We start from the raw sequence: 18266 nt of genomic DNA on the forward strand, positions 1-18266 counted from the left end.
AGCAAGAAGTAATTAAAAATACTTTAAAACATTGTAGATGGTTGGTTATATTAGGTAAGTATAGCTACATTAAAAAAAACTGTAAAATCATTTTATGGTTGCTTAGCAAATAACATTTTAATATGTAGCTATCCAGCGCTAGGAAACTGTTTACATGATTTCACAGTATTTTTAATGTAGCTATCCTAACCAAATCATCCATCTACAATGTTTTGAAGTATTTATAATGTAGCTAACAACCTAATTGACCATCAGTTTTCATGAGTTGCATATTTATTTACAATAAACAAAAAAAAAAAAAAACCGAAGATGCACGATTGGGCGTCTGCCTCTCGTCTGTTGAAAGAAGGCTTGCCAACGTGAGTATTCGGGTATGTCCAGAAGGATGAGTGAATCGTAGGCTTCCCGCGTTCACCAGTGTTGCTTGTTTACAAGTATTATTATTTATTTTTTTCGCGACGTAGTTGAACGACTACATCACGTAAAAAGAAAATTACGTGAGTTCCTACTGTTCATCCTTTTTCCCGGTTTGTTAGGTCAGGTCAGCTACATTATAAATACTTTAAAACTAAACAACCATTAAAATTAATTTTTATTATTTTTAATGTCCGTTCAGTTTCAAAGTATTTATACTGTAGCTGACCTGACCTAATCTACCTTTGTCCTGTTTTGTTAGGTCAGGTCAGTTACATTATAAATACTTAAAACTATACAAGTAAAATTAATTGATATTTTTAATTTCCGTTAATTTTGAAGTATTTATCATGTAACTAACCTTACCTAATGGAAAATTTCTGTTATTTAGGCATTCACGCACACACGGCAAAATATAAAATGGCGTCTGTTGAATGATTACATAGGGCTTGTATTGCAAAATAAGAACGGCGATATCTCCAAAAGTAATTGGAATTTTTAATCTCCGCAGACAGTTTTGAAAAGAGGACGTAAAAGAGCATATAATGAAAGTTATTTCATATTTGTACGATTTTTTTTGGCGCTAATCCGTACAATCCAGATTTACCAGAAAACACATTAGGTATAATAATCACGTATTTTATCTCATATTTTACAAAAATTCAAAATAATAGTGACATTAACTCATTCAGTATAATATTTAAAAAAAAAAAATAGGAAAATGGGAAGAAAAGCATATCATTTATAGTAGAAACGCAATTTACATCAACATATAGACCAAAAAACATGTATATTACTAGAACATCCATTTCAATAAATAAACCAATTTCAGTTTTTTACATCATTGGGTACACAAAATAAACAATTAATTATACCTAGGGGCCTGTTCTTTTCGTGATCGCGATTAAACGATGATAAACGCGAAATCACCGTTAAATACAGTTTTTACGCGAAATCGCCATAACACTGCGTTTTTACACGAGATTTTGTATTAAAACGCGAAATCGCAGTGTTTTTACGCGAAATTTAAATACTGGTTAAAATACGTGTCTCGTCAATGGTAAACAAACACCGCAACATGGCCGCCAAACATTAATCATAAATGCACTAAAGCAAACAAAAGCTTACACACGCTCACGTTATAATGTTAAACCCAAAAATATACTGTAAAAATACGCAAAACTACGGCGTTTATTTTCCTTTCCGGCATAATGTTTGGATAGATAAGACAAACAGGCGAAGGTTTAAAGCGTACGCACACCGCACGGGGCACTGACGTAAGCTTGGAACAGTAGGTTTGTTTGACTCGAGGTCTCTCGTGCTCCTCGGGAGTTGAAAGAGTTGGGAGCAAGTTGACCTGAGGGCAAAAAGAGTCGGTAACTTTTAATACACGAAGAAAACGCTATTTGTTGTAAAACAATGATGGCGGAAAATATAGCAGACATCGTGAGATATTTGTTTGGAAATTAAAATTAATCTGAAGATGAAGCTGCTATTGATTTACCATATATTGGACTACAAATTATGAGAGAGCTTGATGAAGGTAAAAAATATAAATATTGCTTTTTGACTTTAAACCGCCTGTTATGCATTAGCTAACCTGTACTAGGAAACGATTGCAAATCTTGTGATTGTTAAATAAAGGACGCCAAATAAGTTATATTGTAATGTTTTTCCGCTTCAATGTCGTCATCTATTAAAATATTACCGTCATCACCAAATGTAGCTTGATAACATATTGACTCCATCGTCAAAGTCGCGCCAAAACAACCAGCAGACGACTTGCCCTCGCAACTCTTCCTCGAGAGGAGCAGCATCGAGAGCATGACCTGAGTGACCTGAGAGCAACTTGCCCCCGCGAGTAAAACGACCATCCGCCATACTGCTTCCGGAAAAGGGCGCCCCGAGAGTTGACAGGTCAAAAAGAGACCTCGAGTCAAACAAACCTAGTGACACCGGATAAATACAAAAGCAAGCAGATGATTGGGCGAACTGTGTTTGGAACAGCCTTACGTGAGTGGCCATACCACGTCAGCCGGGGGCGCTGGCATATAGTTGGAACAGCGTCGTAGTATCAAGCAGATTAAATCGCGCCAAAAAGCGGAAAAATGTAAACAAACATTAATTTTCGAATGGTGTGACGATGATGATTAGTTGGCCAACGGTTTTTATAGATTTTGTTGGGTCGTTACAACAACGCGGAAATACCATAACGCCGAATGTCAAAATTGACCACAAAGCCGAAATAACAACTGAATGAATTTGTGTGTGTTTCTTAAATGTACCTTAACGCCGAAATACCACAATCAAGCCTCGCCTCGCCTCGCCTCGCCTCGCCTCGCCTCGCCCTGCCCTGCCCTGCCCTGCCCTGCCCTGCCCTGCCCTGCCCTGCCCTGCCCTGCCCTGCCTTGCCTTGCCTTGCCTTGCCTAGCCTAGCCTAGCCTAGCCTAGCCTAGCCTAGCCTAGCCCAACCTAACCCAACCCAACCCAACCTTTGTGGCAGCCCTGTAATGACATTTTTCGGCGTTGTGGTACACAGCAGTTTTCTAGCTGTCGTCGTGATCAATTTGGCATTTCGGCGTTGTGGTGCGTCCTCGATTTTGTTAAAGGGATTAATAGTTTTCCAGATTAGTTTATGGGAACGAACTAATAATCAGTGTCTAAATCAAAAGTATTGTCATATAAATATATGTAACCTATTTGTTTAGGGTATTCAGTAATGAGTAGGTCCAAGTAAAATTATTTAACTTAAATAATTTGAGATATATTTACGGTAACACACGTTTTTTTTTTTAGCACCGCTTTTGTGTTTTTAAGTGAATTTTAGCACCGCTTTTGTGTTTTAAAGTGAATTTTAACACCGCTTTTGGTAATTTTTAATGACGAAATCTGAAAATTTTATTTACCACTTTCAGGGGGCCCTAATTATACCTAATCAGTTCTTCGGAATTCATTGTAAACAATATTTTAAAAGATATGTCTGCACAAAACATAAAATTCAGATAAAATTAGAATCTTACATACAACACATGAACAGGTACTTAGAAAAAGTCATTTTTTCCCTCATTTAACTTAATGTTTTCCACGTTAGAACAAATATTAACACAACAGAATATTAAATGACAAATCATCCATAGTTTCAAAGAACAAAAATATCTTACTTCAATTATATTTATATTCATTCATCCCTTGTTTTTTCCAGCTCAGTTTTTGACGTCTTGATTGCTGTTTCTCTGCCTACGCTTTGATTTGGCGCCACTATCTCAGGCAGTAAACACATACGATAAAATCTAGTCACTTTCGGCAACATTTCTGTTTCCCACATGAGCTCATCTCTTTCTACTCTTTCTACGTGTAAACTCTGACGAACACCAGACATTACTATGAAGTAACAGTAATCGCGCTCTGTAATGTTTAAAGTCCCTTGCAGCTGATAAAAATAAGGGTGTGAAAGTTTAAGAACTAAACTTCCGTCGTCACTCACACGTAGAAAAAAAAACTTTTTTTTCTTATTGCATTTTCTTGGAGCCCTTGGTCAACTGCAGAAGGTACACACTTATCCAGGTGGCCTTTTTAGTTATAAGTATTTTTTAATAGCCAGTATGTTTAAAAACAGCGATACAGTTGTATTGATGGAAACAACTTTAATTTATGTTAGTGGTTTTATTTATTTATAGACGTAAACGTTCCTAGGACCTGGCTCAAGTCTTCTACTCGCAAAAATAGGCAGTACAAAAAATTACCAAATTCAACCTCATGTTGAGTGTTGATCGCCAATGGTGCTCCAGTTTTTTTGTGTTTATCCTAGCTCACGAAAGAATACTTTTTTGGATTGGAAATGAACTCCAATGGTGCAACCAGCCATTAGTCATGTTGAAGCAGTTTTGAAAGTATCACTGGAGCACTTGGCTTAATAAGAATTAATAACTGCTTCATATATAATAGTAATACCTTTGCATCTTTCCTGCAAACGTGTTTTTTTAGGGCGTGTATTTGTACAAACACATTTTACGCATTAAAATTGTTTAACTTTATGTAGCTAAGCATACTTGAAGTATTTATGTATTTTTTTATTTCATCAACATATTCTTTAAATGAAGCATTCTTTTTTTATTTACTATTTATAATTAATTTGATGGAGGCCATCCACGAACACTAATCCTACCCGGCTGTACAAGAGAGAATGAGTGACCTGGGTGAGACGCTGGCGCCACACACCCTTCCTCATCCCTTCCCCTCGTGCTCAAAAGCCGAGGGCGCAGCTAGCCACAGACCTCGGCGCCATCAACTTTTTTTTTCTTAAAAAATTTCGAATTGACAGAATATGAGTGTCGCTAGATGTGTTTATCTACTCAGCTTTACCAAAAATATCACAAATGTTTGAAGCAAACAATCATAATGTGATCGTTTGTGGGTCTTCAGAAACATTTGAATTTTCGGGAGAAGCCTAGACCTAAAGATAGCAAAAGCTATTGTGTAATTTTTAAAACTCGCTATTAAAATAAAATTTTAACAAATTTATGTACACATTCAGATAGGACTTTGAGATTTCTGTCACAAGAACTGTGAAGTTAAAAAATTTAATAAACATTTGGTTTAGAAATGATTGTTTCGATGAAGCGTCGGTGTGCGAAACAGTGTGACATAAAATCCTCCTAAATGAAATACTAAAAAACGACCACAGAAAAAGCTATTTAAGGTAATGTTCATATTTAATTTGTGAAGACGAACTGCGCGAGCACAATTTATACTATTTTTAATACATGACCATCATGTTATCAGTTTTTGTTTTTATTTGCTGTCCTGTAAAGAGTTGAACACTAACCAGTGAAGTTGTAAATGCAGAACTGTCAGTACATCGCGCGCAAGGCGTGACAGATGACTAGGCCGTGTTCGTCTCCCTGGCTCACAGTCGCGAGGGGTGGGTGACCTTCCAGGAAGGAGCTGGCAACACGGCAGCCTGTCTCCGCCTCCCCGCGCGCTGTACTCTCCCCCCCTGCTACCCCTCGTCCATATCCATGTGCTGGGCCTCGCGGCCTCAATGTTTCCATTACAAATAACCATGCTGTGTCTTTGTTTTTAGAGATAGAGTATCAGCTCCGCTGACTTTTTTAAAGAATTAAACTCAGTCAAGGTTCCAGTACAGCTGTTTAAGCGATTAAATGAATAGCCTGAAAACTATGACACTTTGAATATTATATCACATGATATCACCATCTTGAAATAAAAAAATAAAACTTTTGAAGCTATAGTGCTGTTAAGGTCTTCAAAATCTACACCATGATTTTTGTTTGACGCTATTATCACAAAAATTGTGGAAATCGCGTGAGAATTTGTTTTGCATGTAAATGCCTATCCCGCGGCCGGAGTGAATTTTGTTGAAGCCCGGCCTTAACTACCTTCTTTTACACTTCCCTGCGTTTTGGCTAGTTTTCTAAAACAGAGATTTCACTACACATCAAAATTACATCTATCACTCTAAGCAACATTACGAGAAGGAGATGCACACAGTTGATACAGGAAACTATGTTCTACCCTTAAGATAGAAAACTTCTTAATAAGACAAGGCTCAGCATGCTGCATAACTGCAAATGACAGGACATCACTTACAAGTAAAACAGGATAGACAGCAGCACTACTAAACCTTTATGATTACATTTAATGTAAAAACTATTTTGAACAGGAGCCAAGTACAGTGATGTAATTAATAAAGTAGGTACATAGTTCATTACGATAGAGTTTGGGAGAAATTCGTAATATTAGCTGTTATTTCAAATTATACATAATTTGTTTGATGATGACTAATGAGATGAAAATAATATGAAATAAAAATGTTCTCCCATATTTTAAAATAAAGTAACAAAAATATGTTTTAACAGTACACATTAAACTTGCCAAACCTAACATGCAGGGTAACATTGTGTAATGACAAACTTACAAACATATAACAAATTAAAATAATTAAACTAACAGTTGATGTAAGCATAATGCAACTAAAAACATTTTGGGATTTTTAAGCTTATACCAACTAGACATCTGTAAGCACCAGCATTGTTCGCATTCACTGATTGCATAGAGATTGAATCCAAATGGCACCAACTTTGACTCAACAGTCTTTAGATCGTAACAATTTTACTGTAATATTATTATTGAAAATTGGCATTTGTTAAGGCATAAAGCACATTAAAAAATTCACAGTGACTGCAAAAGAGTTGATTTGGATAACAGTGCTAAAGTGCAATCTTTTTTAAAGTTACATTCAGTACTAAGCTCCAATGGTTTCACAGGGGAAATATCTGTCACAGCCAATCAATACCAACTTAAGGCATTCCATTACGTTATTGACATGCCTACACAAAGCTCAATTTTAATAACAATAAAAAATGTTATTACCTATATGTGTTGAGTTCGAGATCACTCATTTTCGGTCCTATCTACTTTTAGAAAATAAATCTACTGAGATCATTAAACTGTGTTTCAGAACCTATTTCCACTCTTGAATGTTCCGTTTAACAGAGCAGTTGGCATCTACCTCGGACCTAAACTGAGCGAGATGGTGCAATGGTGAAATGTCAGACTTGCATTCAGGACAACCCGAGTTCGAATTCCTCCCAGTTCTTTTCGATTTCAGATTTACATGGTTACTCACCATTAGTGAATTAAATGAACACTGATGTGCAATAAAACATTACCATTAGGGATGGGCCGGTCGAATCCTCGAATCCACGAATCCCACCGAATCTCTAGTATTCGAAAGATTTGAGATTCGAGGAAAAGGATTCGAGGATTCGAAGAAATATTCCAGGAAATGTTGTAAATTTAAAAATTCATGCCTAAGATAACAAGGCACATATAATATTACCGTTTCCCAAGATTCTGTACTTTTAATAAGTAATTAAGTAACTAAAATTACTATGCACTGATGTGAAACCTATGTTCACTAAATGAACATATTTGCACAGTGGCTTCATAAAAGTGGAAATTTATTAAGGCATAATTCACAGAAGTGTCATCTAAATAAGCTAAGACTTAAAATAAAACACGTTTCGGATCGAAACTCATATAATGATTCTCGACTTTTAAAATCAGTTAACCTTGAAATTCGTTGGTAATATAACCATAATTTTGGCCTCCATCACAAGTTACGGCAGCACATTCAGTATTAACAACGAAATTAACTTTCTCTAAAAAAAACTGATGCGTTATGCAGTATTTATTTTAATAGCAATTCAATTTTAAATTTGCTTATATCAAACACGTTTTCCGAAATGAATATAATTATCTTTCTACGTCCGTGTTTGTTTTTGTTATACTACCAACTTTAAAATATTTGCTGAGTGTTGCATAATGGCCAACATATGTATGTTAGCCAGTCATTCTCAGCAGCAAAAAATTACGAATCTTCATATCAAGCATTTTAAATTTCCAAGATAAAATATACGCACTTTAGTTCTGAAATTACAACTAATTATTTTCTTTGCTTAAGTGAGCCTAAATGTTAAAAGTTATACGACAAAACATTCTTATTTCCTAAAAATGGCTGAAACCAAGATGGCCTACTTTGGTTGACTACTTCTGTGACTGTTAATAACAGTTATGTTGGTAGCACTAAAATTGTTCCACTGGATTATAATTTCTGTTTCCGTGACTGAAATAATGTATTCTAGGCAGTGTGGTGTTGAAACATTATGGTTAAGTGATATTTAAGTTCAAGTAATATACTTTTACCGATATCAAGTTCAAAATGTCAAGTGAAGTGTGGGAACACTTTTCAGTTTATGCGAAAGACCCTAACTATGCCGTTTGTAAATACTGCAAACAAAACATTTCTCGTGGTGGCAAGAGCCAAACAACTAGTGCTATGAAGAAACACTTGAAGAAACATCCAGTCCACGTTAGGGCTGCATCACGTTCTGTGAGTAGTTCTAATGAAATCATTGGTGAAAATGTGGCTGAACTAAAATTAGTTGAAACTGAAACTGACTCGTCTAGTAAAGAGAGTCAACCAGGACATAGCAAAAGCATTGTACATCAAACTCAACCAACACTTAAAGATTTCATTGCAAAAAGAGAGAAATTTAAGCCAGGAGATACAAAAAGTGCAAATATTACCAAGTTAATTGGCAAGATGATTTGTTTGGACAGACAGCCTTTTTCAGTGGTCGAAGATAAAGGTTTCAATGCTCTAGTGGATCATCTCGAACCTAGGTACGCCATGCCATCACGGAAATATTTTGCTAATAAAGTTATTCCCAGCATGTATGCTGAAACTGTGTCATCTGTACAAAAAACACTAAGTGAAGCAGAGTTTGTCTCGGTTACAATGGATTTGTGGACCTCAACAGCCAATGATGACTACTTAGGAGTAACTGTGCACTTCATTGACAGAGACTTTTGTGCCCAGCATATATGTATAGAGGTGGTACCGTTTCCAGAAATCTCCCATTCTGCACAGAACATTTGCAGTTTTCTGACAAGAACACTGGTTCAGTGGGAAATCAATGATAAAGTGTTTGCTGTTGTACGAGATAATGCAAGGAATGTTGTAGCTGCATTGAACTTGTCCAGTTTCAATCACATCCCATGCTTGGCACACACTTTACAGTTAGTAATAAAAGATGGTCTTCTTAGCAGCAAAATGGTTGCTGCAGTAACAGGTGCATGTCGTCGCATGGTGGGACATTTTAAACATTCATCCCATGCAACCAAAGTATTGAGAGAAGCCCAGAAAACTGTTGGTTCACCTGCTCATAGGCTCGTGCAAGATGAACCAACTCGATGGAATTCAATCCTGCATATGCTTGAGCGACTATATGAGCAACGGAGAGCTTTGGCTCTTGCAGCAACCAATCTTGCCTTGCATGTAGAAATATCTGTGGCCCAGTGGGAACTAATTGAAAACATAATACCTATTCTGAAAATATTTGACCAAGCTACCTTGCAAGCAAGTAAGGCTGGTGTTAATTCATCAGAAATCATACCCATTGTTAACAGTCTGCTACAAGAGTTAAAGAAACCTGCACCTGTACTTTCAGGTCTTCAGGGTGTGAAGAATGATCTCTTTGCATCCTTGACAGAAAGATATAGGACACTAGAAGAAGAAGAAGTGTATGTTTTAAGTACACTTCTTGATCCTCGATTTAAAGGAGCTGTGTTCACAAGCAAGGAAAAGCTTGACAGGGCAGTGGAACTTCTCACTACAGCAGCACAAAAGCTTGACTTGCATAAGCATTGTGGAGTTGTGCAAAAGCAAGATGGGGTAAGTAGTTCTCTTTGTTTTGTTAATTTTTCTGCAGTTTGTTTTTTATCTGTTAGTAATTTCTTTCAATTTTCTAATCAGGTACCTATTCAAACTGGTTCCTCAAGTGGCATATGGTCACTTTACTCGCAGATAATGCCTGAACGCCTCGCATCCATCAAGTCGGATTCTACAGCTGTTGATGAAGTGACCAGATACCTGCGTGATCCAACAGTTAACCCAGATACAAACATCTTGGAGTATTGGAAAACTCAGTCTGCGTGTTTACCCAGGCTACATAAACTGTCGAAAAAATATTTGTGTTCACCTCCAGCGACAGTGTTCTCTGAACGTTTGTTCAGCACCACAGGGAACATATGTGACCAAAAACGAAATCATCTGGATCCAGAACGTGTCAAAATGCTTGTTTTTTTTTTAAATAAAAATTTAAAGGGTTGAATATCTCCACATTATGTTTTTTCCCTTTCCCTTTTCCTTATAAATTAAATTTTACACCCCTGAAATCTGGATTCGGATTCGAGGGGTGGATTCGAGGTACTGTTTGGGATTCGGATTCGAGATTCGGATTCGAGAAAAATGGGATTCGAACCATCACTAATTATTATACACAAGTGCAAAGTTCAACTAAAAAAGTAATCCCACCAAAATAATAACTTTATGTTTTACCTTTTGTACACAACAGACATCTGTAATTGAATTAACAGCTCCCTTACTACTTACAGTTCAAACTTAAAATATGACAGAATTTTTTTTCCTGAATGTTACAAATTTGTTACATTTATGGTTCCACAAAAAAATACAGAAACATACTGCTGTATCCATTTGTCTGTCCAAATGCCACTGGCTTTTAGCCCTGAATCAAATGAAATTGATAACAGTAATATCCACAGCAGGTGCATTATGTTGACTCTAATATGAAAATTGTGCTAGTTTTTTAAAAAATTGTTTAGAAGGCATGCTACAAGTATGCACATTTTAATATCCATTTGACAAATTATTTAAATATTTAAGTGGTGCCTGTAACAGCTGTTATTTGTTGGGTGGTACATGTTAAATTATTCAAGTTAAAAGTGTGTGTGATCAGTGCACTTGAAAATAAACTGAACTTTAGTGGATATTTCAGAATTGAGGACTTAAGGAACCATACAACACAGCAGCTAGAAGCTGATATACATTAATGCAGACCATGGCATGACATCACATGCAGCCAGTAAGTCATGAGCCAGGGCAAGGGGTGTTTAAGTGTGTCTGTCACAAAGCAGTTAATTATTACTGTACTTCAGAAATAAACAGCTGTTTTAAAACATTTTTTTGAGTGAGTTACAAAGTTATTTTTTGATAGAAAACCCAATTTTATAAATCATTTGAAATAAAACAAAAAATTACCAAATTTGGTCTCAAGATTGTTTGACTCTGAAATACACATTTAATATTCTGTAGCATATTTTTTACTTAATTATTAGTAATGTCCCATTGTAACATTGTAACATTGTAACATTCTGAATGCCTACCTGCTGTGTATGTAACTCAAATAAAGGACCACCTTTCCAATTTTACCAAAACTCAAAGACATAATGAAACTTTATTCTGATGTTGAAATCCTTCAAAAATATGAGAACTTTTACACATCAGTAAATTTTGAAAAATTTTCTAAGAAATAATAATATCATGAAGAAGCAGAAAGGTTAAAGTTCTAAAATACAGTTGGTTTTTCTTCTGTACAGACAGAGAAAAATTGAAAAATTGGAATTTTTAACAGCTAATCATACAAAAAACATTAAAAATTTTTTCTTAACTTAGTAAACTTTCCATAACTTAAGTGTTTTCAAGTAGGAAAGATTACATATAAATGTAAAATAATGAGCTCCTAGCCATCAAATATCCTTAAAGTTTGTTCACACTTATTCTCTTAACTATCGTCTACAAGTATCTGGCCCACAAAAACTAGTTTCTGTGCTGTTAAACATTCAAGATGATATCCCATAGCAAACTCAACATAAAAAAGTTATATTTTCATAACTATTTCAGGTTTCCTACAGCCTGAGTCAAATTTATTTCCCTGGCTTTTCCCTGACCAATTAAGAAAAAAAATTCAGTTTTACAAAAAATATTGATGTTTTAACTGTGCCCTAATTATATTGGCCTCCTCCTCCCCTTCAGCTAACCGTAGGTACTAAACCTTAAACCAGAAAGCAGACACAAACTTCCATTTTTGACATGAATATTAAAAAAATTCCAAACACTGTTGTTCAATAAATACATAATTCAATTACAAAACAAAATGTTAACATGTATCAAATAAATTCAAAAAATTTGAAATACTAGTTCCAGCAAAGCTCTTTTTTTTTTTTTTTTTTTTTTTTTTTTAAGTTCTTTTAATTCCCTTTCCATTGCTTCCTTTTTCTCTTCTATTTCCCTCATAATTTTTTTTCTTTCTTCTACTAATTCTTTCACTTGTTTTTCTAACAATCTCTTTTCTCCCTTTCTTGTTGTTTCCTCACTTGTTTTCTGTTTTCTTAGTTCCAAATAATCTTGATATCATTTTTGAGCACTTTTCACATAATCTAACATCCTTTTATCTATTTTCACATTTTCAATCCCTCCTGCCTGTTGCACTTCATCTTGAATATGGCGTTGAGCTATCACTGTCTTTTCTAGAATGTTTTCAACCAATAGTGACTTATTAATTGAAAAACCCCCTTTCACAGTTGCATTACCATGGGAGAGCAGAAGACATATCTTAATTACTTCCCACAGGTTTTTGTACACTTCACTTCCTCTCATGAAGTTTCCATAGGTGCTATCGAGTCTTGCCTCCTCATTAGTTTCGCAGTGTTCTTGAAACATTACCCTAAGTACAATTTTCTTCACATCACACAAGTTACAGTATTCTTTTTGAGCCTTTTCTGCAACTTAATCATCTATTTTGTTTGAAGCAAGTAGCTCTTCTAAAAGAAAAGAAAACCTTTTCTGACCAAGCGAAGGTGAGTGTTGAATAATCGAGGGATCTAGAGAAGACAATCCTCTAACTGTTTTGTACTTCAAATCTTTCTTGAAGTTTGGCAGTCATGGCTGTCAACATACCATAATGCCATACGTACCATACATGCATAAACTCAAGCTTTTCTCTTTCCATTACAAAGGTTGATACTTCTGCAAGAAAGCGTTTTGCTGCAAATCCAACATCAACTTTATTGCTTAGGATCAAATTGTTTGATTTTTTTTTACATCAATAGAGAGCAGATTTGTGCTAGTACAATTCATCACGTCAGGCTTTACACAGCGGTTCATAATTTCTCAAGTTTCTCCACTGCTTCAAAAAAAATGGACTCATGGGTTTTTAAGTTTAAAACTTCTTAAGAAAGGGCTCACACTCATCTGCAATTGTCTTGCAGAATACCAATTTACACTTTACAAATGGATCACGAGCGGCTTCAATGAAGGTTTTTGCAACTTTTGTCTTCGGAAGCTTGGCTACATTAACAAATTTTGCAACATGATCCCATATCTATAACACTCTTTTAAGGCACTTGGCATTGTCTAGCCAACGTACATTACAGAACTTCAAAGGAAATATTGTGCATTCTATCAGCTATGGAAAAGAAAATATAAGTGTAGCAACAAGGTACTAATGTCCCACCCAACAGATTCAATGCCAGTTTTCAAAGCACCATGAACCACATGCAAACTATACGTTCCCAGATTCAGTAATGTGAAAGTTTCATTGCTTGTGGTGGATCTGATGTCTTCTTGGAGACATTTGAAAAATTTCAAATTGACGTTGGGGCCATCCATAGACACGTGTATTATTTTGGAAAGGTGACAGAGAGCAATTTCATCCAAAAAAAATGCCTAAGCAAATGTTCAGCTGTGCTTCTATCAAGAAACACACTATTCAAGTATCTGGTAATAACCATTTGCTTTTCTTCATCCCAAAACCTGATTACTATGTCCATTTGTCCTCGCTGAATTACTTTGTTCAATGCTTCTTCAAAACATAATACAAAATTGTCGCACAACTTCAGGCGAACTAGCATATTCTGCTGGAAGTACGGTGCTAGCCCGTGAACAAGAACATACGCAACTTTATCTCCTCCTAAAGTAAATGCATTGGCAACTGCACTATCGGGAAAAATCATTTTAAATACGGTACTTATGTTACTGCAAGAATTAAAAAACATTTTCTTGCATACAACCTGTAGACTCCAAATAATCACTGCTTTCATTGCATCTTCTTTTAAAACATAATTGTTGAAATTTCTCTGAAGCACTACATTCTGTAGACTAGGGACCGTGTTTATCTGAAGCTGAGTGCATTGTGACGTGAAGACACTATTTGAGCAAAAAGAATCACTCCTCTGTCCCTTGTCTAGGTTAACATCTGAAATCGCTGTTGATCCAGAACAACTTGCAATATTACCTGGCATCTTTATGAAAAAAGAAGACAAAGAAGTCTGACTTGTCGCATCTTCCACCATTTTCAAATAGGTTGGTACTTTCCCATGAGAAACTAATGCTTGCTTTCCCATATTGCTGAAGTTCAAAGTCTTTTTACACACACTACAAAATGCCCATCTACAGGACGCACCCATGCTGAAAAATCTGGAAACAGAGCTGGGTTCAGCCACAGCTGATTAAATACAGTTTTTTTGTCAGACATAATGAACTGTAACAGTCTTTACATAATCAACCTGGAACAAAACAAAGTAGGTGGATGGTTACACACAAAAGCTTACTACTACTCCACATGCAACAAACAGGTAGCCTTCTTTTCACAGGCAAGAGAGCCACAGCCACAACCCGAACAGTTCCGAAGTTTACCGTTAGGTTCGGTCAGTTACATAAATAAAAGTTCTTTCTACTTTTATTTTCTAGGAGGTTAGGTTAGGTTCGCATTATTTAAAATACTATATGACCGTAAAATGTGTAAATCCTTGAAATATGGTGTTTTTTTCATGGGTGATCGTTCCATGTATTGAAAGGAACACGTCCACGTAGTAAATACAGTTTCTCACTCCTTGGCAAACGTTGGCAACATATACTGCGCACCACTGTGTTGGTTTGGTACTAGTGATTTTGGGCTTTGTTTTTGTTTACCTTGACGTTAATTTTCGTGCTTTATTGACACGTTCTACAGATAATTTATTCACGTTTATGATTAATTTTCGCGATATTTGTGCAATGGCAAGTGGTCGTGAAAGAAACGCCGTAACAGTTAAGCAAAAATTGAATATTTTGAGGTAGTTTGGCAACCACGTTGGATCGCGTGTGGCCTTAGCCAAGGCATTGAGAAATTCTCGTCTCTACATTATACACAATTGTTCATAATCGAACGTCCATCGAAAATGCCGCAGAACAATGTGGACCAATGGCCAAAAAAATTAAAAAATATCAAGTTGTTAATATTAGGCCTCTAAAATATTTTTACTTAAGTTTTAGGATTGCCATTAAATACTAAAGTTAATTGCAAACAAAAATAATATAGTTATTGTTGTAAAACTTTATTACATCAAGCGTTGACTTGAAGAATAATTATATCTATCATCATGTAGTTTTTAGTAAAATTTTACTTTCCCCTCAATTACACTTTCCTCCGAATTACACCTTTTTCAGCTTTCCCCTTGAAAAGTGTAATTCAGGGGTTCCACTGTATTTTGAAACAAACTAGTAAGTGTGTTGGCAAAACACTATCAATGGTAAATACAGCGTAATACTTAATATATCTCAAAACTTAAGACATACAAGCCGAGTTAGTGAACTTTTTTACTACTTTCACATCTTCATTCACCACTGCATGCAGAAGACTGCAGTAAAGATACAGTGATACAGTTTATTGCAACTAGAGATGATGTATGTACATAGCTAATAGCCAGACCTATGATGTTTTTTGATTAGATATATTTCTTTCAGAGTTATTTTTCAAAATTTAACTTTCCACTACACTTCACTGACTTTCCCTGACACCATTTTTCCTTGACTTTCCCTGAAATTCCAGATTGTAGAAACCCTGTATTTATTCTAATTTTATACACGTAAATGTAACTTTATTATGCTCTCAAAAAAACTCTTCATAAATATCTTGTAAGCAATAAACACAGAACAATGTCTAGCTTACAATTTAGAAAACACAAATAATTACAAATGATTCTTTAAAAGCAAAAATTAGTTAAAAGCACATTTACATATGCACATTCAATATGAAAAAATTCCTTTAATATTTAAGTAAATTTATCTAGTTTCGTTGTAAAGCACGCAGACGAGACATCACACAAACAAAGGAAACTGGCCTACAGAAAGTAACCATCCCAGCATATGTCTGGAGTGATACCGAAAACAATGGAAAACCAACATCAGGATGGGAGTCCTAAATTCAACTATTGCCCCATCTCGCTCGAAAGTTTAAAAGTGAACTAGATAAGCTGAGATGTAAGTAACAACTGCTGTTACACCTCTGAACTATTTACTATGCAAAACAAAGTATCAGTTTAAGATATGTCTACGAATAATTTACAATTGGTTGTTTTTATTGTGGCACCAACTTTTAGTACGTGACAGTTAAAATCAATTTAATAAAGAAGAAATATGATAAATAACTTGGAACTTAGATGAACTACCACTCTCAGGAGAAAAATATGTACTTCAATATTCTAAATTGAATGCACATTCATAAACTTAAAAGATTTTTTACAAAATTAAAAAAAAGACTACTAGACAAGTCATAAAACTATGGCTATGATGTAAAATATTAATTGCTGATGACAAGTATATACAGTACAAAAGAGCATTTTCTTTATTCGCACAAAAACAAACTTTAACAACCATCACGTCAGTCTTCTGGCCTCCCGCAGCGCATGCAGCAACCCCAACATACCAATGCACTACGTCAACTGGGTTGGAACACAACTCGGGAGCCAAAAGAAATAAAAAACAATGCAGGCCACAAGAAAAGCTTGATACTATCCACTTACTCGGGCCATTTCCACGGCTCAACATCTGGGCTTGTGGGCGTCGGGAACTGAAGAGAGGCGAGCATTAGTTTAGTGCCACGACCACCAACACACACACACACGGGCCAGAGACAGTCCTTACCTGCGCGGTAGCTCAACAAGGCAACTACCAACCTCTCAGCACAAATTCTGTGTTCATATTTAGATCAAAGCTGTGAGTATAAAACTCATTTGGTATATACATTAACAATGAAGTCTAAAAATATTTGATCTCCTGTTCTATGCTTTCATTTAATTTAATTTTAGTTCCAGTAGCAAGAATAAAATCAGTCCTGTGTTTACTACTATTCCATAGACTTTTTACTCTTTTTAATATTATAATATTTGAAAAAGTATAATAAATTTTATAACTAATTTGACAAGGAGATTCATAAAAACTGATAATGAATACAGGCAGGTACATAAATAAAAATATATATATTTGAGCAGAGTGTTTCAGTACTTGCCAGTGATGTGTAAGCATCTAACCACGGTAATGAGCACATTAATGTATTCTCAAGTTGCAAATAAACTTATAATACAATTTCCGCACCCACAGCTATAATTCGCTGCCGAAGTAGCTATGTTGACTATCAAAACATTCACTTTGCAGAGCGAAAGGTTAAACTATTTAATAAAACGGCTCTGATAAAATCAAAAACGACTTGAAAAAATATAAAACGACTTTGGATCTAATTTTTGAAAAGGAATTTTATTAAAATACTACCCATCTTATTGAAATTCATTAAACTGTTAATACTATAAAATTTCCTATTGTCTCTGTTAACTTTGGTTCGAGCTATCCACCACAAATGGCAGCACTGTGGTTATACATTTCCATTCCATGTGACTTCCGTTCCATTCACCAAATCATTCTTAACAAATGCCGTATACACCTATCCCTCACTTAGCACGACTAATTTGTTCCTAAAAATGCTCATGTTATTCGAAATTGCGTAATCTGAAGCATTAGTTTCCATAAATAACACGGCTAATTTATTTAATGTGTTCCAAAATTGTGTAGGAAAATATACTTTACGTAATATAAAAGCATTGAATAACACTCAACTATAAATATGTCACACCATTAATCTTTATATGCCTCCCGTCGCACTTTGTATGACAAATAACCACCGCATAACGGGAGATACAAAGTTATGTACTTTATCGTCAGTTGGCTGGCTGACTTGCCCGCCCGGGCGTGACCTTCAACATACCTTCGCATACCTTTCCGAACCATCCTTTACTGACAGTGAAACCAATATTACTGTTCGGATAATTAAATTTTAATTTTTCAAAAATTGAAGTGCTTATTTGCGTATAACCACCTGGTTCACACCAATCCTGTCAGGCCAATGATTATTTTTTTCATTGCAGCATTCATTTAACAACCTTTTCCACGTGAATCATCTGTTTATTTCTGTACCGGTATCTAATGTCAATTGCTAGTACAACCAACAGCATCAGACTTATGTAAACTTTTGGTAAGAGTCCTTATTTCGTACGATTGTGCGCACAGTTGACTTGCTTAAAACTAAAGTGTGATCAACATAAACGTGGCCTTCATGACAATCTGCGCGCCGTAATACTTCTAGTTTTGTCTCAAA

The 18266-nt window shown here is 35.5% G+C and overlaps 2 protein-coding genes across 7 annotated transcripts in view; one reads left to right on the forward strand and one right to left on the reverse strand.

Moving 5' to 3' along the window:
* The window catches only part of LOC134527226 (ecotropic viral integration site 5 ortholog), a 950124-nt gene that overhangs the window by 30010 nt on the left and 901848 nt on the right, over nucleotides 1-18266 (reverse strand). The window lies entirely within an intron of this gene.
* LOC134527228 (zinc finger BED domain-containing protein 4-like) lies at nucleotides 8070-10112 on the forward strand. The gene is made up of 2 exons (XM_063359721.1): nucleotides 8070-9673; nucleotides 9755-10112. Exons 1-2 carry the CDS (start codon nucleotides 8159-8161, stop codon nucleotides 10109-10111), a joined length of 1872 nt encoding a protein of 623 aa, XP_063215791.1. The 5' UTR covers nucleotides 8070-8158; the 3' UTR covers nucleotide 10112.

Source organism: Bacillus rossius, chromosome 1 (assembly GCF_032445375.1).
Source record: "Bacillus rossius redtenbacheri isolate Brsri chromosome 1, Brsri_v3, whole genome shotgun sequence".
Lineage (NCBI taxonomy): Eukaryota > Metazoa > Arthropoda > Insecta > Phasmatodea > Bacillidae > Bacillus > Bacillus rossius.